This window comes from Populus alba, chromosome 11, assembly GCF_005239225.2.
Source record: "Populus alba chromosome 11, ASM523922v2, whole genome shotgun sequence".
Taxonomy (NCBI): Eukaryota; Viridiplantae; Streptophyta; class Magnoliopsida; order Malpighiales; family Salicaceae; genus Populus; species Populus alba.
The window spans coordinates 778,736-806,401 of NC_133294.1; the positions used below are offsets into that span (position 1 = coordinate 778,736).

The window sequence follows — 27,666 nt, forward strand, 5'->3', positions numbered from 1 at the left end:
TTATTTTTTTCCTTTTTTCTTAAGACCGGGCATTTTCTCCCGTGGTAGGCAAGGGACAAGAGACGATGGCGGAGCTTTCCCGGTTATCTTGAGAATGTTGTATGTAGAGCCCATAAATGAGACGTACAGACGGAATTGCATTATTGCAAATACGAAGACTGGAAGGAATGCAGCCATGGAAAGGAGTAATGTTGTCAATTTTTTCTCTGACTGAATGAGTATCAAGATTGTGGCCCCAAAAGATAGCATGGTCGTTATCACAGCAAAGAAGAGGAAGGTGAAGCCAATAAGAAGTTTCCGAGGAAGAGAGATGTGAAATTCTTGTTGCTGAAATGGAGAGGTCAACAAAGACAGAAATACCACAAGCGAAGTCAAGGAGCTTGCTAAGGAAAGAACATCCGAGACAGTGAAAACCAGAAAATAGGGAGAGTTGATGAAGTTGGGCTTGCCATTCTTATCAGAACCTCCGGGCACAGTATAGGCAGCAGCAAAGACAACAGTAGCAACAAGTGCAGCTACTGTGGAACAAGACTGAGTCGTTTCCTTTATCCATGTTTGTGCATTTTTCAGTTGGTCCAGGTGACTCTCTTTGAAGAGCTCCTCGGCAGTCTTGCCTTTTTTGTTCCGAAGCGTGACATAATGAGAAGGAATTACCTTTTCCACTTGCTGCAATAACCGGGAGATAAATATGATTGTTATATAAATGGAGTTTGTAAATAAAACAACGTATTATTTAATTCCGTATAATTTTTAATAATATTTAAGTAATTGGTTCGGGTGACATGCAAGGAGAACTAGATCAGCCTGATGTCTTAATTAGTTGACATGTCTACGTTTCGTTAGCATTAAAATCGATTTTTTTCAGTTTAACGGTTTTTCTATGACCTTAACTGGATTGGGTAATTTGATTGAAACAAATGTTTTTATAGGTTTGGTACTCTAATACACTATACCAAGTCCATGAATAAATTTTATCCGGAGGTAAAGACAAAGGGATGAAAAGGGCTCACCTCAAACCATTGCAACTCCTCCTGAAGTTCAAGTGCAGGCCCAGGCTTGGTTCCTCCTCTGTAATGCTCCATATCTGCAACATGGTGCAACAATGTGTTCTTCTTCTTATCAATAACTCGATGCAGTCTAGCCAATGGTACTTTCAGTTGTTTCACAAGATTGAAGATCTTTTTCTGCCGATGCATGACGGCCACATCCAAAATGCTCTGACCCTCCTCATTGAGATGCTCAACAGCGTGGGGATATTGATTTATTATCTCCCACACAATCTCTTCTATTCCATTTCTCGTTGCAAGAAACAATGGGATCTACTTATTGCTAGTTAATGATGAGCTCGTTACAGGAGGTTCTGTTTCTATTTCTATTTTTCCCTTTTCATCTTTTTCCCCACCCATTCCCTGCTCTTTTTCTTCCTCTTCATTTTGGTCTCTTCTGACTTTCAATGACTCATCTTTCTTTATTAGTTTTTTGGCTAGTCTCAAAGCAAATACATGCTTTCTTTTCTGGTTCCAGAATACTTGTAGCCTTGCTGGCCAACATCGTACTTCATGTTCATGCGAAAGCGAATGAAATTAAACATGGATGAGAGGTAGCCATTTTTATGACATAGAAAGAAACATTAACAATGATAGTAGAAGGATGAACTAAAGTAAAATAATAATAACAATAATAATAAAGAACTGGATCAAAGTCATTCCAGTATATATATATATCAAATCATCAAATTCACGGAAAGTTTTTGTAGGAAAAGGCTCAACCTCTCTGTGTCTTAAAGTTAAGTATCCTCATTGTTAAGTTTATGAGCATGTAACATTGAATCCCATTTGTTTCAAGCATAAGAATTATGCATGTAAATAAATCATTTCATCAATCCATATTCTTTATAAATGACAATGATATATAGAACCACCAATCCCACGTGGAATAAATAAATAGTATGAGTAATATATAAAAATAAATATCAAATTCAATGACCAGAATCACAAATCTCATATAATAAGAGTCAATTATCCCATTCAATAAATGGCATCAAATTCAATGATCAGTTATAACAGAAAGTCACTAGAAACATAAACATTAAAAAAAGAGAGGGTGTTTCATTGTATAACAGAAAGTCAAATTCAATGATCAGTTATAACAGAAATTCAATAAATGGCATCAAATTCAATAATCAGTTATGATTCCTTAATTTGGACATGAATGAAATGTACCCTCCAGAAATATATCTAATCTCGTTATAGAAAGGTTGCTCAATAATACCACCTAGCTAGCCTTGAAACCAAAAGAACAGGTCTCGATTGTGTGTCCAATATATACCTTTAGGGACCTTAAAATAGTTGAGTAGGCCGCTTGGTTTCCTCTCCAAGCTGCTACCCCAACCGCTCTCAATATCTCCCACACCCTCCCGTGCCTGGCCACTAGTTTTTACTTGGAATTCTACCTTGCGGCGAACAGGAAGACCTGCAACATAATTTAGAGTTCAAATCATAGACATATAGATGTCTAAACACACACACACACACACACACACACATGCATGTATATATATATGTAGGCACTATTGTAAGGTCTAATAGTGTGTTTGGAGTAGGCATACAACAGTATACGAGTCTTTCAAATATGCCCATGGGAAATCCACTCTCAAAAGCAGATGGCATGTGGGCTAGAAGTTGAAGAGCAGTTATGCCATTTTTGTCCTTCAAGCTGTGGAGCGATTCATCCAGTTCTAGCAAAAGTAAAGCTGTTTCTGCATTCATGAAATTAGACATTCAAAAATTATACAATATATATGATACACACACACACTTTTTAAATTTGAGAATTCTATAAAGAGAGAAATTGTTACCAAAGTGTTGCCCTATGATAGCAGCGCCAAGGATGGACAGGTCATCTTCCGATCGCTTGATGTGAATTGATATCAGGTGGCCATTATCATCCACGCATTGTTCTGGTTTGAAACGGATTAAAAACTCCACTATTTTTGCCTCACCATATCCAGCAGCTGTAAACAGTGGGGTTTCACCGTACACATTCGGAATGGAAATTAGGTCTGGAGAACGTTCTACCAAGAGTCTTACAGCCTCATAATTCCCATAGATGGTTGCCTCGTGAAGAACCGTATTTCCAAATCTGTTTTTTGTCTTGAGAAAACCTTCCTCAGTTGCAGAAAATGCTCTTTCCTTCACTATTTCAAGTAAATCCTTAAGTGGTTGCTCTTCGTTGCTGTGCACAGCTAGATGAAGTACAGTATCCAAAGAGTGCGTAACTGGAGAGAAAAAATATTCGTAATGCTCCTGATAGTACTCAATCATGCTTTTCCAATCTCCACTCATGGCTGCTCCATAAGGTGTCTCCTGTATCGTCTCATCAGAATCCATATTTGCTCTCTACATAAAATGCAAGTAACTATTGTTAATTAACAATCTCAACTCAAAGCTAATTAAATTGTTACTGCTCTGTTTTGTAAATTACATGATACTTTCTTTGTTGTTTTCTTTCTCTCTTTGTATAGTCACTATTTTACTGGCTACAAGAGATATTAATGAAATTATCGACTTCATCAAAAAAATAAAATAAAATTGTTAGGTAAAATCCTAAAAATAAATTTATATTAACTCATAATACCGATCATTAATTAATATAATGGAAAACAAAATTAGGAAGTAAGCACTCAAAGAGAATTGTTTGTATATCATACCTTTTAGTGATGGAAATGATCGAAATGCTCCTCTACCTAGCTTGTAGCTTGGGAACCCTTTATATTACAGAAAAAGGTAAATGAGGATCTGCGTGTTGCTTGTTTAGTTTATAAAGTGAAACTATTATGAGAATATAATTAATGAAGCTAAAGTTCTATTTACTTCCTTTATAAAAATATAACAATGATGGAATCTAATATATTAATTTCTAATGCATCCCTCTTTACTTTATTTGCTTACTCATTAAAAAACTTAAGCCTTGTAAAGTTTTATATTAAATTAAATAGCTGAAAAACTCAAGTCTTGTAATGTGTGGTCCATTCAATATTTCTTTATATTTTTATATTTATTCAATATGGGATATGTTTGCTAACATATGAGACCCTAAAAATTATATGATTTTATATCAACTTCCTAAAAACCATATATGATTTTATATGATTCACATTCTTGCTTCTAAAATAGGCAAGCAAAAAGGGAGAAAGTAAATTATTACTGGTTTCCCCTTTTTCCTTTTGGAATAATCCTACTTTAATTGTTCTCAACTGCAGCAACAAGAAAGGTTACATTGGAGGATAAGACAGAAACAGAAAAAGATGTTGGCTTATTATGGAAGTAAAGCAGCTGAGAATTAGGCTATTTAATGTATCCAATATGTTAATAGATCCATGCAAGTAAGTATAAAACTAGGTTTAAAGAATTGAATCCAAGATGCGGCCTTTTGAAATAAACAACAAAAAATCAGGGATGATTGCTTCATCTTCATATAAGAATTAGCTTTAGTATGCCAAATTATAATCCTTGCCATACCTTTCGTTTGAACTTTCCTTTGATCAATCCTTTCCACTAATGAAACAAATCATCCAATAAATGAGTTATGAACCATGAAAGTCCCCACCAATAAACTATTTGTTTCAGATTTTTCAAGACATTTAATTATAATGAAAACGGATGTGATCTGTAGTTTCTGACCTGGAAATACAAAATGAATATAAATATTCCTGCATTATGATAAAATATTTTTAATTAAAAAAGGTTGGGTGCAAAACTTATTTTCTATAGTTAATCATTATCTTAACTAAAAAACTTAAGTTTTTTATATATATAATTTATATCAACTTTTAAAAAAACTATCAGCACACATCTTACTTTTCTATTTCTTTTTAAATAATTAAATAATACTTTGTATTGATCTCTTAAAATGCACCTTTTCTTTTCGGTGACTTCATGCTCGGATGAGCTCCTCCTTTATAGGGATATTTTCTTAATAGTAATTTAAAAATTACTCTGCGTTTTGTAGCTTAAGAACTTGTTTGATCGATCACTATAAAAATAAATATATTAAGATTAGACTTATGTCGGAATTCTTTTTCTTAGTTCAGTAAGTTAGTAAATCTTATATATATATATATATATATATATATATATATATATATATATATATATATAAAGAGCAATGTATCTTTAGATACTATGTACATTGAAAAGAACAAAAATGAAGCTCCATCCATGTGACTTCTTTTACACTGGAGTGCAGGGCAAAGCAAAGGCATGTGGTCCAGCATAAACCTGTTTTCGGAGAGGTACAAAGAAACAATCTAGCTTCTACTTTCTCTTAATTAAACCGTCTGAGATCCCTATATATACAATCATTCAAAGAAAAAAAACAAAAGTAAATTAGTATCTGTGTTTTGCTTGTTCAGTTTATAAAGTGAAACTATTACGAGAATATAATAAAGCTAAAGTTTTATTTATTTCTTTTATAAGAATATAATAAAAACAAGGCATGTGGTCCAGCATAAATGGGTATCTTTGTCTCCCCCACGGCCTCTCTCCTTCCTTTCCTCCACCTATTTTGTGGCGCCATGGGTGCTAGAATCCACCTTTCATTTTGCCCTACCATAAACATAATTACTTGTCTTTGACTCCTGTTTTTATGCTGGGTTTTCCATCTTTCCTTCCTTTCTCTTTTTGCTAACATGTTTAGGATGGAGAGGATGTCCTCCGTTAAACGCTCCGGCGAGAAAATCAAACCCATGCATAAATAAAAATGGAAGCACTAAATCGACAGTGTTGTCTCGTCCGAAATAGATCCCACAGTCCAAGCAGCAAGAGGATAAAAATGATTCTCAGGCAGTCCTTGCTAGTCCAATCTTCCCCTTTTCCGTTTAGAGTGGTAAATTATGTTTCGCAACAAAATGGAAGTATTCTTTTCTCCACTTTTGCCATCTTCGGTTATTCTCTTAATAGTGTCGAAAAATATTTTAATCTCGTGAAAAAAAATATATTTTCACAATACTAAACTATAGCATTCAATAATATTATTATAATTATTGCCATCATCACACCACCATACCATAACTACCACTCTAAACATCATCTTATTATTAATATAATTACTATTTTAGCAACATCCCGTAATAACTACATTCTTGAACAAGGCAGGCCGGGAATAATATTGCAGTTCTCTTCCATATTTCTGATTGACCAGAATACTATAGATTCTTTGTTATCTTATGTTCTTAAAACTATTTCTTAGACCCTATTAAGAGTTTAATTTTTGGAGTTGAGATTATTTTTTATAGTATATTTAATTTTAATAGCAAAGAAATTAATATGTCATGGGTTCTAATCTCATTATCTTCATTGGTTTTTTATTAAATTGATAAAATCAATTATAATATAGCATAAATTTTTAAATTCAAATAGGTTTCAAGTATTAAGAGTTATTTTAAAATTATTAAATGAATCTCATTTAAAAATTAAAGATTTCAAGTTGAAATAATTGATGTGCAAATGATAAAGGGGTAAATTGTGAATCTAATAAACAAATGATTGGTTTAAAAATGGAAAGAGTGACTTTTCTATCAGCTTGTCCGAAAATTGCTACACTATTTTGGTCTATATTTAATAGAATGAGGATCCATGTTATTATTGAGAATTCCGACCGGTAATGTACTGATAATTGTTCATAGGAGGGTAAGCACACTGACACCATATTTTACGTGGTTCGGCAAATTGACTACATCCACGAGAGAGGTCCATTTTATTTAGAGATAGAGAAATGATACAATAAATACATGGAGGAGGAGGATCACTTCACTGTACTCTACTCCCAGCTCAAACACACTGCTGCATATGGCAACAGGGCTGCTGCCCATGGTAGCAGCTCCTCTTTCTCTCTCTTTCTCTTCACAATCTCTCTACACTCTCTCACTTTGCTCTCTGCTCTTGGTGCCTATTTATAGGCTTCAATGACAGCTCTTCTTCTTCATCAACAGTGGCTGCACATGGGTTGCACCATTTGTCAATGGTTGGTGCAACTACCATGTTCAGCTGCTGCAATTGTCAATGGTTGTTGCTACACATTAATGGCAACAAACCTAACAATCACCCCCTTTGCCATTCATGTGGGGCAACTGTCCGCTTGCTTCTTCAGTACAAGCTTGCATCTTGCAGCTCTTCCAAGCTTACTATTATGAGAGCATCTCCGGCCAAGTTTACAGGTACTTGCTACACCTTTCAATCACCAGAGTCACCAAAGCACACCTTTTCTCATACAAAAGGATCACTACAACCAGATGGTCTGCTACTTCACATCTGAAGAGTGTTCACGCTTGTCTCTAGGACACAACATTCCCCTTCGAGCATATCAACCATGCTCGATCCGGAATGATTTACCAAGCCTCACACCAAGGCTTACAACACCCCCTCAAACTGATATTTCCAAGTGCGACAGTCATTGAGTATTTTAATGTGATCACGAGCTCACTACTCTTCCAAGAGTCTACTCATCCAGGAGTTGCGCCTGCCCTCTGTTCCACCTTAGGAACCACGCCTTACTTCTCTGTGAGTCTCCCGCTCTTAGTCTCAAGAGTTCAGGTAGCTCTCCACCTTTAACTATGGGGACAACCCATTAAAGGTTGATCCATATATGTCTTGATACTTTGAGTATAACAATGCCTTCACCGAGCTCATCACCTTGACAATAGTCGACTTGTTCTCAGAACCTGCGCATGCCCTCTGCTCCTTCATAGCAGTCGCGTCTTAATGCTCCACAAGTCACCCACTTATTGTCCAAGGAAAATGTCTTCTAGCTCATTGATCTTTAGCATGGGGGCAATATCCATGAAAGTCAATCCTGCATTTGTCTTCATACTCATCATAGCCACTTCATTGGCTATCCATACACCTGTCCACTCATATCCAGCCATCACATTGACTCTGGGGCGTTCTGAACTGGGGCTCCAATCCTAGCCTTCACACCTTCTTCTAAGGTGTCTCCGCTCATTGTCATACGACGGTCTGAACTGGGGCTCCTATCATGGCCCACACACCTTCTCCTGAGGTGTCTTTGCCTTTCATAGGCAGTCGCATCCTCCTTCAGCTGGGATGCTTCAGTGGCTCCAAGATTCTCTACCACCATGTGGACTTGGGAGAGATTGTTGCCACTGATTACATAGAAAGAGAAAGTTGTGGTATACTCCTCGCAATCCTCCACCTCGATTTCTATGTTTGGAGCTTCTACGCATTTCTGCTTGACAGCTCCACCTACACCACTCTCTTTGGTGTCTTCGCCTTTCATAGGCGGTCGCCTTTTATCACAGGCGTTCGCACCCCCTCAATTAGGTGCTTCTGCAACAGCTTATCTTTCCATCCTTGCATGCATTGGAAAGGTCCTCAGGTACACAGTCTCTGCTCTAAGCTTCATCTGGGAACTCTTCTTCTCCTTGCACCTGTTGTCTCATTACAGTACCTCGTTGGATCCCTCAGGTACTCCTGCACAATCTCTGTGTGCCTCGTGCAATTTCTGTTCACCAGATTTCTCCATATTCCTTGCTTATGTTTGACAGCAGCTCATCCTGTCACAACACCTATCCAAGTCAAAATAGGGTGCCAATCTTTATCACATTGTTGTATTTCTCTTCTATTATCAGTGTCTTCATCAATTCTCCCCTCGAGAAATTACAGTCACTGAATCTAACTTCTTTGGAGAAATCACCACTCCATCAGATCTTTGATCATACGGAACCCAATTGTTCCCCTTGTGTTGTTATCCTGCTAGTCTTCATCAGTTTCATTACAAACTGCTATATATGTGAAAATAGTACCGTATGGATAATCCTTCCACTAAGCAAGTTCCTAGGAAAGATTGGATGGGTCACACTGGTATACCAATTGTTGGGGAAATTCCGACCGGTGATGTACTGATATTTGCTCATAGGAGGGGGAAGCACACTGGTCCCGCTTTAAACTCAATCTCCTAGACAAAACTTCTTAGGCCATATCTATCCATCGTACTGTCTTTCCGTATATACAACCATTTGCTAGCTTTGTTGCGGCTTTCCTTTACAGGTGATCTGGGTATCCTGGTTTCATACCTGATTTCTCAACATCTAGCGAGACTACCAGTGCTTAGATTCATCAAGATTGGTCTTCGTCAATTTTCACTCTCCACCTCAAATTGTCCACATGATCGGGTGTCCAGAGTGTCCTAATTTTGCCTTCCTTCAAGGCATTAAATTTCCCCATTTAATAATTCAGCACATGTAATTGGGTAAACATGTGCATCTTCTTCTTCTTCATCTCCATCGACCTCAATCCAGACCTTCAGATGCCTCCTAATCGGGCAATCTCTCTTTAATAATTCACCACAGCCATTTTCGGTGTCAAATCTCAATGATCAGACCGTACCATTGCATCCGGAATGATCAAATTAGCTGGAAACATGTCTTGAATTGTCCAAATCCCACTTCAGATAGCTAAGATTTGATCAAAACAATTCTGGCCTAATCAACGGCTCAGATTCAATCTCAGATCCAGTTGCACGTAGAGTCTGCTGCACAGAATCCTGTCCCTCGGCTCAGCTTGTGGGCCCCACTGTGCTGACGCCACCATTATATCATGTTGATGTCATCATGGGCCATGCTTACTATGCATGCTGACGTCACAATTACGTCATGCTAACGTCATCCTTATCCGGGTCAGCCACGTGGGTCGGGTCGTCTGGTATTCGAGTCGGGTCGGCCCATCCGAACAGAGAAGACGCATGTGACGCATGGCGCGCGTTTGCGCGCGTGGGTAGCAACCTCGCCAGCGCGTGACGGAGCGTACGGCCATGTTCGACGTCTGATTTCGACGCAGTTTTCACCAGTGGCTTCGTCTCTTCCTCCTCTACACGGTGGTATGGTCAAAACACAATTTTGAAAACTTTCATTTTTGAGCAAAGATCAAACACCACTTTAAACCAAATGCTTTGATACCAATTGTTGGGGAAATCTGACCGGTGATGTACTGATAATTGTTCATAGGAGGGTAAGCACACTGACACCATATTTTACGTGGTTCGGCAAATTGCTTACATCCACGGGAGAGGTCCATTTTATTTAAAGATAGAGAAAGGATACAATAAATACATGAAGGAGGAGGATCACTTCACTCTACTCTACTCCTAGCTCAAACACACTGTTGCATATGGCAGCAGGGCTGCTGCCCATGGCAGCAGGGCTGCTGCCCATGGCAGCAGCTCCTCTTTCTCTCTCCTTCTCTTCACAATCTCTCTACACTCTCTCACTTTGCTCTCTGCTCTTGGTGCCTATTTATAGGCTTCAATGGCAGCTCTTCTTCTTCATCAACAGTGGCTGCACATGGGTTGCACCATTTATCAATGATTGGTGCAACTACCATGTTCAGCTGCTGCAATTGTCAATGGTTGTTGCTGCACATTAATGGCAACAAACCTAACAGTTATACTTGCAGAGCAATATTCAGCAGTTGTTTGTCCAGCATCAGATTCTATCGGACTTCTGTAAAGATCCATCCCTGTATATGAGAAATTATTGTCCACATTGTGCAACAATAGTGCTAGGTGGTGAAGGATTAGGGAAAACGCTGCAATCTAATCGGGTTTTTGTTTTCAAAAATTAGTTTATTTCTTGATGTCCAAATGCCCCATAAAATGCCATGCAAAAGCAAAATAATTGCTTTTCGTTGGAATATCCAAGTCACCAGTGCACTCCTGAGGCATAATCCAGCTGCAGTCTAACCATTTTGTGAACTTCATCCACAGTTTCCACACATCATCACAGTGCAAGAAAAGATGAACAATTACTTTGACCGGTGTCTATCAGATTCCTGTGGAGAAGAAACTCCCGAGTGCAGACTCTATTCTGAAGCAACATCCAAATGAATTGAACCTTCCTTGTGAGTCTGCCTCCCATACTCCAGTGTCCTTTTTATTCAAAATAAATTGAACCCCAATTAACATATGCACGTAATTCTGGAAATTGATTCAATGGATAGATGGTGGCCATTTCTTGGATTTTAATTTCCAAGAAACAGAGAAGGTTTTCTGGAAACAGAGTATCAAAGATAGGGAAAGGTACAGTTACAACGGCTCAGCAACAACAAGTTAGATCTTAGAGCTGTCTGGTATGTGCCATGCTTACATGTAGATGCAGAGAGTAGGTGTAGAAAATATTTCAACACACCAAGTGGTGTTACAATTAGCAGACATGCTCTGCATAATATAAATTATGTACACAGAAAAATTGTGCGATGCATAGTCCTGGGAAATGAAAAATTGTTTTCTTGGGACAAGATTGGACATTCCGGGTGAAGACGGGTTGACTTGGAGGGTGGGGTTGTTGGTGATGGTGTTACTGGAGGTGTAGAAGTGGGAGGTGGGTTAATTATTTTGGTCTAAAGAGAGGGATGAAGCTTTGTATCAGTGAGAGTGGGTCTCTCGGTGCTTGCGCGTTAGGGAAGATGATGGAGAGGTCTCAAAAAAACGTAACGTGATGGTAAAGGGCTTGAGATTTGTACAGCAGATCTCGAGTTCGAGTCAGGGCGTACACCTCTTGTAAAAGCCTGAGACAATCAGGGTTTTACTCGCTTACCTGGACCCACAAAGTACGCTTTTTGAGAAATAGGGTTTTCTGGAATAAAAAAAAAAAAACAAAGAAGATGATGGAGAGGGTTGGTGGTTTGGGTTTTTACGGTTTGGTGCTGATCTGAAGGAAAGAAGAAAAGGCAGCTGGCGGCTAGTTTTGCTTATTGAGTCTAGTTTTTTTTTTTTTTGGGGGGTGATTGGGAGCTATGTTTACAAAACAATAAAAATTCTTTTTTTAATTCAAACACACACTAAATATTTATAATTTATAAAATAGGCCTCTACTATTTATAATTTACAAAATAGGCCTCCACTATTCCTGCACTTCAGAACTGACCACATATTAAACATTTATAATTTACATCCAATTTTATTACCATGTAACTGATTGGAGCAAGCTTGAAGGCCTGTAATCAAGGTTGTTAAAATCGAGATTTTAGAACGAAACGGAAAGCCCTTCACAAAATCGGATCGTAAAAACGGATCGTAAAATCGTAAAATCGTAAGGAATTTTGAAATATATTAAAAAAATTCATGTTTCAAATAAAAATTCATACATATTTCAAGGACATTAAAAAACATGTTTCAAATAAAACTTCATGCATATTTCAAGCCTTCAAATAAAAATTCATATATAATTCAAGCATCTTAAAATATAAGATTCAAATAAAAGTCATATATAATATAAAATAACTTTTCATTAACTAATAATCAACAAATTTAAAACAAACAATCTGCTGGTGTGTTTCCTCATCATTCCTTAAGCATTCATCACAATAAAAACATATATATTGATATAAAAAATAAAAAAATATAAATTCAGCATTATTATAGTATATATTTTTAAATAAATATTAATTTTTAAAAGCAACATACACCACAATAATATATATACACTACATGGTACTTTATTTATAAGTCCGCAAAACAGTTAATTACATGTTAGAAAAAGTAATTTGATATTATTATATGAAAATAAAAAAAACATTAAAAAATAATTTAAAACAAAAATAATATTTTTTTATAAAAAACATTTTCTAACCAAGAAAAAAACCTCTTGAAAAAAATACTTTACTTGGACAAAATGTTTGTCATAATTTTAGTGAGATCCACGAAAATGAATCCCAACTATCACAAAAATCAAGGCTAATGGGGGGGCTGTGCAGCAATTATATTGGGAGGAACGATTAGGGAGCAAATGAGCAATTATAATATTGGAGGGGAGGGGTCCGGGGGGAGCAATTATATTGGGGGGAGCAATTATAATATTGGGGGAGGAACGGGGGGAGCAATTATATTGGGGGGAGCAATTATATTGGGGGACAACAATTATATTGGGGCTTTTAAATTGAAATCGTAAAATCGGTTCTGATATCGCGATTTTGCGCGATATCGCATGTTTTGACTCGTAAAATCGTACGATTTTACGAGTCAAAACGCGATTTTGACAACCTTGCCTGTAATCATACCATTCAAATACCACCCTGTGACAAACTATATATAATACGTACTGGCTTCAAGGCCGCCATTGAAAACAGCACAACCACTTCAATATCACGAAACTGAATCACAACCATACATGCAATAAAACACAATATATAATGATCTATGGTAGAGGTTCAAATCATCAAGAAAATGGAATAACCTCTATGCCAGTTAAATCTCCCATATTAATCAACACGACGGAGCTTTTTCTGCCGGGGTAGGCAAGGGACAAGAAACCGTGGCAGAGCTTTCCCGCTTATCCTGAGAATGTTGTATGTAGAGCCCATAAATGAGACGTACAGACGGAATTGCATTATTGCAAATACTAAGACTGGAAGGAATGCAGCAATGGAAAGGAGTAATGTTGTCAACTTTTTCTCTGACTGAATGAGTATCAAGATTGTGGCCCCAAAAGATAGCATGGTCGTTATCACAGCAAAGAAGAGGAAGGTGAAGCCAACAAGAAGTTTCCGAGGAAGAGAGATGTGGAATTCTTGTAGCTCAAATGGAGAGGTCAACAAAGACAGAAATACCACAAGCGAAGTCAAGGAGCTTGCTAAGGAAAGAACATCCGAGACAGTGAAAACCAGAAAATAGGGAGAGTTGATGAAGTTGGGCGTGCCATTCTTATCAGAACCTCCGGGCACAGTATAGGCAGCAGCAAAGACAACAGTAGCAACAAGTGCAGCTACTGTGGAACAAGACTGGGTCGTTTCCTTTATCCATGTTTGTGCATTTTTCAGTTGGTCCTGGTGACTCTCTTTGAAGAGCTCCTCTGCAGTCTTGCCTTTTTTGTTCCGAAGCGTGACATAATGAGAAGGAATTACCTTTTCCACTTGCTGCAATAAACGGGAGATAAATATGATTGTTATATAAATGGAGTTTGTAAATAAAACAACGTATAATTTAATTCCGTATAATTTTTAATAATATTTAAGTTGTTGGTTCGGGTGACAAGGAGAACTAGATCAGCCTGATGTCTTAATTAGGTGACATGTCTACGCTTCATTAGCATTAAAATCGATTTTTTACATTTTAACGGTTTTTCTATGACCTTAACTGGATTGGATAATTTGATTGAAACAAATGTTTTTATAGGTTTGGTGCTCTAATACACAAGATGGATAATCCTGTACCAAGTCCATGAATAATTTTTATCAGGAGGTAAAGAAAAAGGGAAGAAAAGGTCTCACCTCAAACCATTGCAACTCCTCCTGAAGTTTAAGTGCAGGCCCAGGCTTGGTTCCTCCTCTGTAATGCTCCATATCTGCAACATGGTGCAACAATGTGTTGCCCTTCTTATCAACAACTCGATGCAGTCTAGCCAATGGTATTTTCTGATGCTTCACAAGACTGAAGATGTTTTCCTGGCGATGCTTGACGGCCACATCCAAAATGCTCTGCCCCTCCTCATTGAGATGCTCAACAGCGTGGGGATATTGATTTATTATCCCCCACACAATCTCTTCTATTCCATTCATAGTTGCAATAAACAATGGGATATGCTCCTTCCTAGTTAATGATGGTGAGTTCGTAGCATCGGGATATTTTGTCATTATCTCCAACACAATTTCTTCTTTTCCATTTTTGGTTGCAATAACCAATGGGATCTTCTCCTTCAATGATGAGTTCGTTTCAGAAGTTTCTCCCTCAAGTCGGATTTCTTCTTTATCTTTTCCTTTGCAGTTTTCTCCCTTTCTATATTCTTTCCCACCCAGTCCTTCCTTTGTTATGCTGACTTTATTCAATGACTCATCTTTCTTTATTAGGATTTCGGCGAGCCTCAAAGCAAATACATGCTTTCTTTTCTGGTTCCAGAATCCTTCTAGCCATCGTACTTCATGTTCATGCGAAGGGGAATGAAATTAAACATGGATGAGAGTTAGCCATTTTTAGGAAACAGAAAGAAATGTTAACAATGATAGTAGAAGGATGAACAAAAAAATATCATGATTGTATAAGGTGAAAAAATAGAGGCATGCTAGAGGTGAAAAAAGATAATGATTGTCTGGTTTTTAACCTTTATATCAGCAATTCTCTTTACTTTCATGCCTTATACTTTATATTAGGTAGTAAAAAACCGTATGGCTAACTTTCCGTTATTAACAATAGTCTCTCTCGTTTTTAAAAAAATTATCGAAAACAAAACAACACCAACATAATTAAAAGAAGAAATCGTAGCTCTATATCTGATCACTCCCATGAATTATTTGCATAAGCATCTAATAATAGGATGTGAACTAAAACCTCTTGTTAAGTTAATGAAGATGTAGGTTCTGTTTGGAAATGCCTGTGGTGTTTTCTTAAATTTTGATTTTTGTTTTTGTTAAAATTATATATATTCAAATTGTTTTGATGTGCTGATATTAAAAATAATTTTTAAAAAAATAAAAAATATATATTATTTTGATACATTTATAAACGAAAAAACAGTTTAAACCATAACCGTTACTAAAATTTCAAACAGGCTCGTAACATCGAATCCAGTTTTTTCCAAGTTAAAGCATAAGGATTATTCCAGTAAAAAAAACATTACAATGAAAAAATTTAAATGCAAGAATAGTTATTTATTATCTCACTAATACACCTTTTTAAATAACAATAAGATGTTAGAACCACCAGTCCAAAGTAAATAACGTGAGTGATGCATAAAGTTGAGAAATAACCACCCGCTGCAATGCTCTCAATCTCTAATATTGGAAGCTAGAATTCAAATTCATGATTTTTTTATTATTAAAGTTATAATATCATTTAAAAAATCGTTTCAATAAAAAAATTTAAGTTACTAAGTAATACTTATAAGAGAATAACAAAAAAAGGTGGTTGTATCTCTACTCACGTCATCATATTAAAATATGCAACGTGATACATTATTACTTATCATTTTTGACGCCGCAAACTGGAAATACAACACAAGTCAAAAATTTGGAGGAAGGAACACAGCAAGTCAAAGTTTGTAGGATTTAGAAATTGGGAGTAACTACTCTGTTTGTGTAGCCCAGGTCCATTAAATCTTCCTTTGAAAAAGAGAGAGGGAGAGAGAGAGAGACTCAATTATATTCAAACTAACATTGGCTACCGGATTCAAATATTTGTTCGAGCCATGAAATTTTAAAATCGAGATACAAAGGTAGCTCAATATATAATACCACCTGGCCTTGAAACCAAAAGAACAGGCCTCAATCGTGTCCAATACCTTTAGGGACCTTTAAATATTTGAGTATGCCGCCTCTTTGATTCCTCAACGAGCCGCTCCCCAGATCTTCAGAGTTCTTCCCTTGACCGCTCTCAAGATCTCTCAACCTCTTTCTTTCCTTGAACCAAGCTTCTACCTGTGATTTTACCTTGTGGTGACGTTTGACAGGAAGGCCTGCAACATAATATAGGGTTCAATTTATATGTGTGTGCATACACATATATACATATAAGTGTGTGTGTCCATGGTATATAAACAAGAAATATGTAGGCAATATTGTAAGGTCTAATAATGTGGTTAGTATAGGCATACAGCAGCAGATGAGTCTTTCACATATGCCCATGGGAAATCCACTCTCAAAAGCGGTTGGCATTTGGGCTAGAAGTTGAAGAGCAGTTACGCCGTCTTTGTCCTTCAACTTGTGGAGCGAGCCATCCAGTTGTAGCAATAGTAAAGCTGTTTCTGCATTCATGAAATTAGGCATAGAAGAATTATACGATATCTTATATATATGAGTATACTTTTTAAAATTGAGAATTATATAAAGAGAGGAATAATTGTTACCAAAGTGTTGCCCTCTGATAGCAGCGCTAAGGATGGAGAGGTTATCTTCCTTTCTCTTGCGGTGAATTGATAATATGCGGCCATTACAATCCACGCATTTTTCTGGTTCGGACCTGATTAAGAACTCCACTATTTCTGTCTCAGCAAATCCAGCAGCTGTAAACAATGGGGTTTCACCGTAGTTATTTTTTTCCTTAAGGAGGTCTGGACAACGTTCTACCAAGAGCCTTGCAGCCTCATAATTCCCGTAGATGGTTGCCTCGTGAAGAGCCGTATTTCCAAATTTGTTTTTTCTCTTGAGAAATTGAATCTCAGGTTCAAGGGACTCTGTCTCAGGTACAGGGGACTCTGTCTCAGGCTCTGTCTCAGGCTCTATCTCAGGTACACGGGATTTTGTCTCATCAGGTAGAAGGAATTCTGTCTCAGGTAGAAGTTCTTTTATATCCTTCACGATTTCAAGTAAATCTTTAAGTGGTTGCTCTTGTTTGCTGTACACAGCTAAATGAAGTGCAGTATCCGCAGAGAGCGTAACTGGCAAGGGAACATCTAGGACACGTTCCTGATAATGGTCAACCATGCCTTTCCAATCTCCATTCATGGCTGCTCTATAAGGTGTCGCCCTTATAGGAAGAGGACCCATGTTTTCTCTCTACAAAAAATTACGTAAGTGACTATTGTTAATATTATATAACTTATTAATATCATGGAAAACAATCTCAACTCAAAGCTAAATAATGTGAAACCCTAAAAAATAAATTTATATTATATAACTCATTAATATAATGGAAAACAAAATTAGGAAGTGAGCACTTAAGGAGAACTGTGAGTATGTCATACCTTTAAGTAATGGAAATGATCGAAATGCCCCTCCATCTACTTCTTGGTAAAATCAATGTCAACAAGAAAACTTTCTTTCCGGAGAGATGACTACAAAGAAACAAGCTAGCTTGTAGTTTTTTTTCTGAATTAAGTCGTTTGAGAACCCTATATATACAATCCCCTTAATTGCTTTTTCAGAAAAAAAAAAAAAAAAGTAAATTAGGATCTGTGTGTTGCTTGTTTGGTTTATAAAGTGAAACTATTATGAGAATATAATAAAGATATGTTGATTCTCCTTTCGCTTAAAATAATTTTAAATTTAAATTTTATAAATAATTTTATATTGGCACCCATCTAAGCTTATTATTTATTTTAAATAGTTAAATAATAATTTGTATCGATCTCTTAAAATACACTTTTCTTTTTTGGTGAATTCTTGCTGATGAGCTCCACCTTTGTAGGGATATTTTCTTCCATATTAATAATTTAATTAATCCGTTTCCAGAAGTATAGCTTAAGAACTTGTTTAAATGATCATTATAAAAATAAAATATATTAAGATTAGAATTTTGGTCATATTTTTTTTTGGCTTAGCTAGTTTCAGTATGAGTGAAAAATGTATTGCATTTGTTAAACCATAAAATTAATTGCAGCTTGAAACCGAGATTAACATTCTTGCTTCTAAAATAGGCAAGCAAAAAAGAAGAAATTAATTTATTACTTGTTTAACCTTTTTTTTCCTTTTGAAATAATCCTATTTTAATTGTTCTTATTTGCTTCTTTTAGTTAATTTGTTATTTTTTTAATGGCATTGCCTAAATCTTATTAATATGATCTCTCAATTACTATATAAAAAAAAATATTCTCATTTGCTTTCTCGTACATAGAGATGTTCTCAGTTGCTTTAAAAGAAGCATAGAACATAAAATTGTATAAAAAACAATTCTACCCTTAAGTTCCATATCCATCAGTTTCAAGTTAAATTTATGAGATTTTGAATTTCTAATTATTTAATCATTCAGTTCTCATAACATATGAAATTGAATTATTGAAATGGGGTCATTTAAAAAAAACTTCAATTTTTATAATGTATAGTCCATTCAATATTTTTTATATTCTCTCAATTGAAATTAGTTATCTTTTATTTTTTTTTCTAATTTAATTAAAGAAAATACAGAATATAAACTTTGAACTCTTCACAGGTCAATATAATTTTGATATCATATTAAATAATTATTTTAATTTAAAATTTTAATTAATTAAATAATTATCAGATTTTTTTTTCTTAGTTCATTATATATGAAAAACTGTATTTAATTTGTTAAACCATAATATTACAGCTTGAAATCGATTAGATTCACATTCTTGCTTCTAAAATAGGCAAGCAAAAAAGAAGAAAGTAAATTATTACATGTTTCCCCTTTTCCTTTTTGGAAGAGTCCTACTTTAATTGTTCTCATTTGCTTTCTCGTACATAGTTACAATTATTACACTATAATATGAAATGTTCACATTAATTTGCTTTTTCGTACATAGTTACAATGATTACTATACAACTTTAAAGAAGCATAGAATATAAAGTTGTGTTTCACGTTTATGATAAATATATTTCCAACAAGCCGGAGAACAAAAGCATTAAAGTTTCAGAGAAGAAAATACGTACTTGAACAAGGCAGGCCGGGAGTAATATTTGCAGTCTAGCTAAGTGTATTTTTAAACCCAGTCTTTGAACTTTCTTCTTGGAAAAGAACATGTATTATTAGTGGAAGAATTGGTGATCATCAATTCTATCTGGTGCTTTTTACAGAGGATAAACCATTGGTTAGCCATGATTGTGCATTGTGTGCAAGCCTTTGAGGCATGTGTCATATTGCAATTATGGAGACATAGAGAATAGGTGCAACCGTGCAAAAGATATGTCAGCACACCGATTAGTGTTATTATTGAATTGTTTTTCTCTAATGGGTTGCTTTCAAAATAGAGATCACAACCTTTTAAATAGGTTTTAAATTGACTTTTAAAAATAAAAATAATCAGAATTCTAATTCAAATAAAAAATAACATAAACACCAGATATCATGCTAAAAATTTTAAAATTAATTAGGAAAATAATAAAATTGAATAAAATAGCAACTTTGAGCCTAATTTGAAGGGTAATTTGAGCTTTGGTGGTTATATCAAGCTCACATTATAAAAACCAGCATACAGAATCTTCTAAGAAAATTTAAAACATATTAAATGATTAAATCAAAAGTTGTGGATATTTTCATCAAATCAATTGTTTGGCAAACTTATATTTTTTTTAGATTTGAGACTTGTCTATATATACCCATATAATCTAAATATATAATAAGTACTGACTTCTAAGGCCATCATTGAAGAGAGCACGACCTTATAAATATCACGAAATTGAACTATCAAACATTCTGTAAACACTCAAAACATAATGATCAATGGTAGAGGTTCAAACCAACAATAAAAATGAAAAATCTCTAGGCCACTTTATTCTCACACATTAATCAAATCGAGTTTTTTCCTTTTACTTGGGACGAGCATTTCCCCCCATGGTAGGCAAGGGACAGGAATCGATGGCAGAGCTTTCCCGTTTTTCTTGAGAATGTTGAATGTAGAGCCCATAAAGGAGACGTACAGACGGAATTGCATTATTGCGAATATTAAGACAGGAAAGAAGGCAGCAAAGGAAAGGAGTAATGTTGTCAACTTACTCTCTGTTTGAATGAGTATCAAAATCGTTGCCCCAAAGGATATCATGGTCGTTATCACCGCCAAGAAGAGGAAGGTGAAGCCCAAAATAAGTTTTCGAGGAAGAGAAATGTAGAAATCTTGTAGCTCAAAGGGAGAGGTCAACAAAGAGAGAAAAACCACAAGCGAAGTCAAGGAGCTTGCCAAGGAGAGAACATCCGAGACAGTGAAAGCCAGAAAATAGGGAGAGTTGATGAAGTTGGGCTTGCCTTTATCATCAGAACCTCCAGGCACGGTATAGGCAGCAGCGAAGACAACAGTAGCAACAAGTGCAGCTACTGTGGAACAAGACTGAGTAGTTTCCTTGATCCATGTTCGTGCGCTCTGCAGTTGTTCTTTGTGATTATCTTTGAAGAGCTCTCTTGCAGTCTTGCCGTCATCGTTCCGAAGCGTGACATAATGAGAGGGAATTACCTTGCGGACATGCTGCCATAATTTGGAGATAAACATTACATATATGGAGTTCCTAAATAAAACTAAATATTACAGAAATGTAATTACTAGAATGCAGATAATTTTTTAATTGTGAACAATATTTATGTTTTCCTCAAAATTAGGTGGTTCAGGTGGTGAGGAGAGCTCGTTCAGCCTGATGTCTTAATTTGGTTGAAACAAATGTCTGAATAGGATTGCATGGTGTTCATATACACAAGATGGGTAATCGTGTACAAAGTCCATGAATAATTTTTACCAGGAGGTAAAGACAAGGGGATGAAAAGGGCTCACCTCAAACCATTGCAACTCCTCCTGAAGTTGAAGTGCAGGCCCAGGCTTGGTGGCTCCACTGTGTTCCGTCATAACTGCAACATGGTGCAGCAATGTGTTGCCCTTCTTATCAATATTTCGATGCAATCTAGCCAATGGTATGTTGGGCGCGGAATCCTGTGACCGGTGATGTACTGATCTTTGCTCATAGGAGGGGCAAGCACACTGAGACACAATATTTTACGTGGTTCGGCAAAACCGCCTACATCCACGGGAGAGAGTCCATTTTATTAGAGTAGAGAAAGAATACAATAAATACATGGAGGAGGATCATCCACTCAACTCACATCTCTGCTGCCCTTGCAGCTGCAGGGCTGCTGCATGGCAGCAGCCCTTTCTCTTCTCTTTCTCTTCACCCTCACGTTATTCACAACTCTCACAAAGCTCTCTTTGTATGGTGCCTATTTATAGGCTAATGGTGGCTTCTCTTCTTCTTTCCAGCAGCTGCAGCTGCAGTCAATGGTGGCTGCCATCTTCTTCAACAAAGGCTGCTGGTCAATGGTAATGTTAGGCACATTAAATGGCAACACACCTAACAAAACCTAACAATCACCCCCTTTGACATTATAATGGGCAATTGTCCTCTTGCTTCTTCAGCACAATCTTGCATCCTGCAGCTCTTTCAAGCTTCCATTCTGAGAGCGTCTGTGGCCAAGTTTACAGGTACTCACCAAACCTTTCAATCACCAGAGTCACCAAAGCACACCCTTGCTTACACCAAAGGATCACTTCAACCAGATGGTCTCACACATCACATCTGAAGAGTGTTAACGCTTGTCTCTGGGAACACAACATTCCCCTTCGAGCGTATCAATCATGCTCGGTCCGGAATGATTCACCAAGCCTCACACCAAGGCTTACAACACCCCTTCAAACGGATATTCCAAGTGCGACAGTCATTATCTGAGTATCTCAATATGATCACAAGCCCACCACTCTTCCAAGAGTCTACTCATCCAGGAGTTGCGCCTGCCCTCTGTTCCACCATAGGAACCACGCCTTACTTCTCCATGAGTCTCCCGCTCTTAGTCGTAAGAGTCCAGGTAGCTCTCCACCTTTAACCATGGGGGCAGCCCATTAAAGGTTGATCCATATATGTCTTCATACTCTGAGTATTACAATGCCATCTCCGAGCTCACCACCTTGACAAGAGTCAACTCGTTCCCGGAACCTGCGCATGCCCTCTGCTCCTTCATAGCAGCCGCGTCTTAATGCTCCACAAGTTATCCACTTATTGTCCAAGGCAAATGTCTTCTAGCTCATTGATCTTTAGCATGGGGGCAATATCCATGAAAGTCAATCCTGCATTTGTCTTCATACTCATCATATCATCATAGCCACTTCATTGGCTATCCACCTGTCCACTTATATCTAGCCATCACATTTGGCTCTGGGGGTTCTGAACTGGGCTCATATCTTGGCCCACACACCTTCTTCTCGGGTGTCTCCGCTCGTCGTCATGCGGCGGTCTGAAATGGGGCTCCTGTCATGGCCCTCACACCTTCTCTAAGGTGTCTTCGTCTGTCGTCATGAGACGGTCTGAACTTGGACTCATAACATGGTCCTCACACCTTCTCCTGAGGTATCTCCACCTGTCATCATGAGACGGCCACATCCTCCTTCATCGGGGATGTCTCTAGTGGCTCTAAGATTCTCTACCACCATGTGGACTTGGGAGAGATTACTGCCACTAACTACATAGAAAGAGAAACTTGCGGTATACTCCTCGCAATCCTCCACCTCGATTTCTATGTTTGGAGCTTCTACGCCTTTCTGCTTGACAGCTCCACCTATACCAACTCTCTTTGGTGTCTTCGCCTTTCATCATAGGCGGTCGCCTTTTATCACAGGCGTTCGCACCCCCTCAATTAGATGCATCTGCAACAGCTCATCTTTCCATCCTTGCATGCATTGGAAAGGTCCTTGCTTGTTGTCTTCATCAAGAGCATAAGAGACTTCCTGTTGTACATAGTCTCTGCTCTGAGCTTTATCTGGGAACTCTTCTTCTCCTTGCACCTGTTGTCTCATCACAGTACCTCGTTAGGATCCTTCGGGTACTCCTGCACAATCTCCGTGTGCCCTCGTGCAATATCTGTTCTCCAGATTTGTCTCCCTATTCCTTGCTTATGTTTGACAGCAGCTCATCCCATCACAACACCTGTCCAAGTCAAAATAGGGTGCCAATCTTCATTCCTTGCTGTATTTCTCTTCCATTATCAGGGTCTTCATCAATTTTCCCCTCGAGAAATCACAGTCACCGAATCTAACTTCTTTGGAGAAATCACCACTCCATTAGATCCTTGATCATGCGGAACCCAACTGTTCCTTTGTGCCGTCATCCTGCTAGTCTTCAACCGTTTCATTACAAACTGCTATATATACGAAAATAGTACCGTATGGATAATCTTCCACTAAGCAAGTTCCCAGGAAAGATTGGAGGGGTAAACGGTCCCGCTTAAAACCCAATCTCCTAGACAGAACTTCTTAGGCCATATCTATCCATCGTACTGTCTCTCCGTATATACAACCATTTGCTAGCTTTGTTGCGGCTTTCCTTTGCAAGTAATCTGGAATATACTGGTTTATATACCTGATTTCTCACATCTGGCGAGAACTACCAGTGCTTAGATTCGACAAGATTGGTCTTCATCAGTTTTCACTCTACACCTCAAATCGTCCACATCTCGGGTGTCCTGAGTGTCCCAATTTTGCCTTCCATCAAGGCATTAAAATTTTCCCATTTAACAGTTCAGCACATGTAATTGGGTAAACATGTGCACCTTCTTTCTTCATCATCTTCATCGACCACCAATGAATGACCTTCAGATGCCTCCTGATCGGGCAATCTCTCTTTAATAATTCACCACCGCCATTTTTAGTCTCGAATATCAACGATCGGACCGTACCATTGCATCCGGAATGATCAAATTAGCTGGAAACATGTCTTGAATCGTCCAAATCGCACTTCAGACGGCTACGTTTTGATCAACACAATTCTGGCCTGAACAACGGCTCAGATTCAATCTCAGATCCGGATGCACGTAGGATCAGCTACACTGGATCCTATCCCTCGGCTCGCGGCTCGGCTCAGCTCCAACTCGGCTCGACTCAACTCGGCTCGACGTGGCTCGGCTCGCGGCTGATGACGTGGCAAGTGGGTCCCCATATGCTGACATGGATGTTGACTAGTCAATTGCTTGCTGACTGTGTATGCTGATGTCATCCTTGCATCATGATGACGTCATCCTTTGCATGGTACTGTTCATGATACCGTCACTGTTCATGATACTGTTCACATGGGTCGGGTCAACTGGTATTCGGGTCGGGTCAATCTCAATCCGGGTGAAGAAGACGCGTGGGGCGCGTCTGTGCGCGTGGCAGACGCTTGCCGGAGAGTGATGGAGAGTGCGGCCATGTCGACGTCCGATTTTGACGCCGTTTTCACAGTGGCTTCGTCTCGGCCTCCTCTACATAGTGGTATGGTCGATAGAAAACATAATTTTGGACAACTTTTATTTTTGCAAAAATCAAACACCACTTAAAACCATTAGCTCTGATACCAATTGTTGGGGGCTCGGAATCCATGTGACCGGTGATGTAACTGATCTTTGCTCATAGGAGGGGCAAGCACACTGAGACACAATATTTTACGTGGTTCGGCAAAACCGCCTACATCCACGGGAGAGAGTCCATTTTATTAGAGTAGAGAAAGAATACAATAAACATTGGAGGAGGTCATCCACTCAACTCACATCTCTGCTGCCAATGGCTTGCAGCTGCAGGGCTGCTGCCATGGGGCAGCAGCCCTTTCTCTTCTCTTTCTCTTCACCCTCACGTTATTCACAACTCTCACAAAGCTCTCTTTGTATGGTGCCTATTTATAGGCTAATGGTGGCTTCTCTTCTTCTTTCCAGCAGCTGCAGCTGCAGTCAATGGTGGCTGCCATCTTCTTCAACAAAGGCTGCTGGTCAATGGTAATGTTAGGCACATTAAATGGCAACACACCTAACAAACCTAACATGGTATTCTCTGTTCCTTCACAAGACTGAAGATCTCTTCCTGGCGATGCATGACGGCCACATCCAAAATGCTCTGCCCCTCATCATTGAGCTGCTCAATAGCATGAGGATGTTGTTTTATTATCTCCCCCACAATCTCTTCTATTCCATTCCTAGTTGCAATCAACATTGGGATCTCCTCCTTCCTAATTAATGATGAGTTCGTTACAGAAGGTTGTGCTGTTGGATGTTGGACTTCTTCTATTTCTGTTTCTTTGCTAGTGTTTTCAGAAGTTTTCCCTTCTTCCCTTCTTTCAGCAGGGAACTCGTTTTCTCCCTTTTTATTTTTTCCCCCGCCCATTCCCTGCTCTTCTTCTTTTCCTTGTTTTTGGTCTCCTTGCTTAACTTGTGAATGAGGATCGACAGTTTTGTTTTTCTTCTTGTCCTTCCTCTGTTTTGCTGACGGCTCTTCATGACTTATCTTCCTTTATTAGTATTTTCGCGAGTCTCAAAGCAAATACATGATTTATTTTCTGGTTCCAGAATCTTTCTAGCCTAACTGGCCAAAATCCGACTTCATGATCATGCGAAAGGGAACGAAATTAATCATGGATGAGAGCTAGCCATTTTTATGAAGTAAAAAGAAATGTTAATGATAGAAGGTTGAACTAAAAAGATAGTGAAAGGTTACAAAAAAGAGACATGCTAAATTTAGTGGAAGCACAATTAATTATCATATAGACAACAAAACAACACCAACATATATTGTTCTTTTTGGAAGAGGTTCTTCTCTGATGACTCCCAAGAATTATTTGCGTCAGCATCTAAAAATAGAATTTGAACCATTACCTCTTTATGTCTTAAAGTTGTATTTTCCATGCAATTCGTGCCAACCACTTGACTGTTAAGTTTATGAAGATGTAACATCGAATCCCATTTGTTTCAAGCACAAGGACTATGCAAGTATTAAATGTGATTTAAATATAACACTTGTAAAATTTGTAGGAAGGAACATAACAAGTCAAAGTTTGTAGAATTTACAAATTGGGAAGAACTACTCTGTTTGTGTAGCAGAGGTCCATTAAGTCTTCCCTTTGAAAAGAAGAAGAAGAAGAAAACAAACAAAGCAAACAAACGAACGAACATGAATGAAATGTAATTATATCTAATCTCGATATGCAAAGGTAGCTCAATTGTGTCCATTACCTTTAGGTACCTTTAAATAGTTGAGTAGGCCGCCTCTTTGATTCCTCCCCAAACCGCTCTCAAGATCTCTCACAACCTGACCTGCCTGGCCCCTAGTTTCTACTTGTAATACTACCTCGTGGTGACGTATAACAGGAAGGCCTGCAATATAATTTAGAGTTCAAATTATATGTATGTATGTATGTATCTCCATGGTATTTCAAACAAGAAATATGTAGGAAGTATTGTAAGGTCTAATAATGCGGTTGGTGTAGGCATACAGCAGTAGAAGAGTGTTTCAAATATGCCCATGGAATATGCACTCTTAAAAGCAGATGGCATATCGGCTAGAAGTTGAAGAGCAGTTCTGTCCTTATCGTCCTTCAAGCTGTGGAGCGATTCATCCAGTTCTAGCAAAAGTAAAGCTGTTTCTGCATTCATGAAATTAGACATTCAAAAATTATACAATATCTATGATACACACACACACACTTTTTAAATTTGAGAATTCTATAAAGAGAGAAATTGTTACCAAAGTGTTGCCCTATGATAGCAGCGCCAAGGATGGACAGGCCATCTTTCCATCGCTGGCGGTGATTTGATAACAGGTGGCCATTATCATCCACGCATTGTTCTGGTTTGGAACGGATTAAAAACTCCACCATTTCTGCCTCACCAAATGCAGCAGCTGTAAACAATGGGGTTTCACCGACCTCATTTGGAATCCAAAGCAGGTCTGGACAACGTTCTACCAAAAGTCTTACAGCCTCATAATTCCCATAGATGGTTGCCTCGTGAAGAACCGTATTTCCAAATTTGTTTCGTGTCTCCGGTAAAAAGAATTCTCTTTCCTTCATGATTCCAAGTAAATCTTTAAGTGGTTGCTCTTCGTTGCTGTGCACAGCTAGATGAAATCCGGTATCTAAAGAGAGAGTAACTCGAGAGAACAAATACTGTAAATTTTTCTTATAGTAATCAACCATGCTTTCCCAATCTCCATTCATGGCTGCTGTATAAGGTGTCTCCTGTATCATCTCAGAATCCATATTTGCTCTCTACATAAAATTATGTAAGTAACCATTGTTAATGAACAATCTCAACTCAAAGCTAATTAAATTGTTGGGTGAAATCATGTTTAGTACTGTTATGTTTTGTAGTGTACATGATACTTTTTGTTTGTTGTTTTTCTTTTCTCTCTTTGTATAGTCACTATTTTACTGGCTATAAGACATATTAATGAAGTTCTCGACTTGGAAAACAATATTAGGAAGTAAGCAGTAAGCACTGAAA

At 37.8% G+C, this 27,666-nt stretch overlaps 5 protein-coding genes across 5 annotated transcripts; all 5 read right to left on the minus strand.

The window, feature by feature from the left end:
• LOC118045261 (uncharacterized) lies at nt 1-1,196 on the minus strand. Its single transcript, XM_035053846.2, has 2 exons — nt 1,011-1,196; nt 1-666 (listed from the first exon to the last, which is right to left on the minus strand). Exons 1-2 carry the CDS (start codon nt 1,194-1,196, stop codon nt 1-3), a joined length of 852 nt encoding a protein of 283 aa, XP_034909737.2.
• On the minus strand, nt 32-3,779 carry LOC118045268 (uncharacterized). The gene is made up of 6 exons (XM_035053854.2): nt 3,710-3,779; nt 2,858-3,398; nt 2,609-2,758; nt 2,329-2,472; nt 1,011-1,555; nt 32-666 (listed from the first exon to the last, which is right to left on the minus strand). Exons 2-5 carry the CDS (start codon nt 3,387-3,389, stop codon nt 1,320-1,322), a joined length of 1,062 nt encoding a protein of 353 aa, XP_034909745.2. The 5' UTR covers nt 3,390-3,398; nt 3,710-3,779; the 3' UTR covers nt 32-666; nt 1,011-1,319.
• A 9,350-nt stretch (nt 3,780-13,129) lies between these two features.
• Nucleotides 13,130-17,794, minus strand: LOC118045266 (uncharacterized). Its single transcript, XM_035053851.2, has 6 exons — nt 17,684-17,794; nt 16,847-17,495; nt 16,595-16,744; nt 16,283-16,456; nt 14,280-14,923; nt 13,130-13,925 (listed from the first exon to the last, which is right to left on the minus strand). Exons 1-6 carry the CDS (start codon nt 17,717-17,719, stop codon nt 13,272-13,274), a joined length of 2,307 nt encoding a protein of 768 aa, XP_034909742.1. The 5' UTR covers nt 17,720-17,794; the 3' UTR covers nt 13,130-13,271.
• Nucleotides 17,795-20,173: 2,379 nt separating this feature from the next.
• On the minus strand, nt 20,174-22,858 carry LOC118045260 (ankyrin repeat-containing protein NPR4-like). Its single transcript, XM_035053845.2, has 3 exons — nt 22,765-22,858; nt 21,155-21,327; nt 20,174-20,854 (listed from the first exon to the last, which is right to left on the minus strand). Exons 1-3 carry the CDS (start codon nt 22,856-22,858, stop codon nt 20,174-20,176), a joined length of 948 nt encoding a protein of 315 aa, XP_034909736.1.
• A 2,349-nt stretch (nt 22,859-25,207) lies between these two features.
• On the minus strand, nt 25,208-27,422 carry LOC140956146 (uncharacterized). Its single transcript, XM_073412615.1, has 4 exons — nt 26,909-27,422; nt 26,658-26,807; nt 26,408-26,538; nt 25,208-25,672 (listed from the first exon to the last, which is right to left on the minus strand). Exons 1-4 carry the CDS (start codon nt 27,420-27,422, stop codon nt 25,208-25,210), a joined length of 1,260 nt encoding a protein of 419 aa, XP_073268716.1.
• Nucleotides 27,423-27,666: the final 244 nt, after the last annotated feature.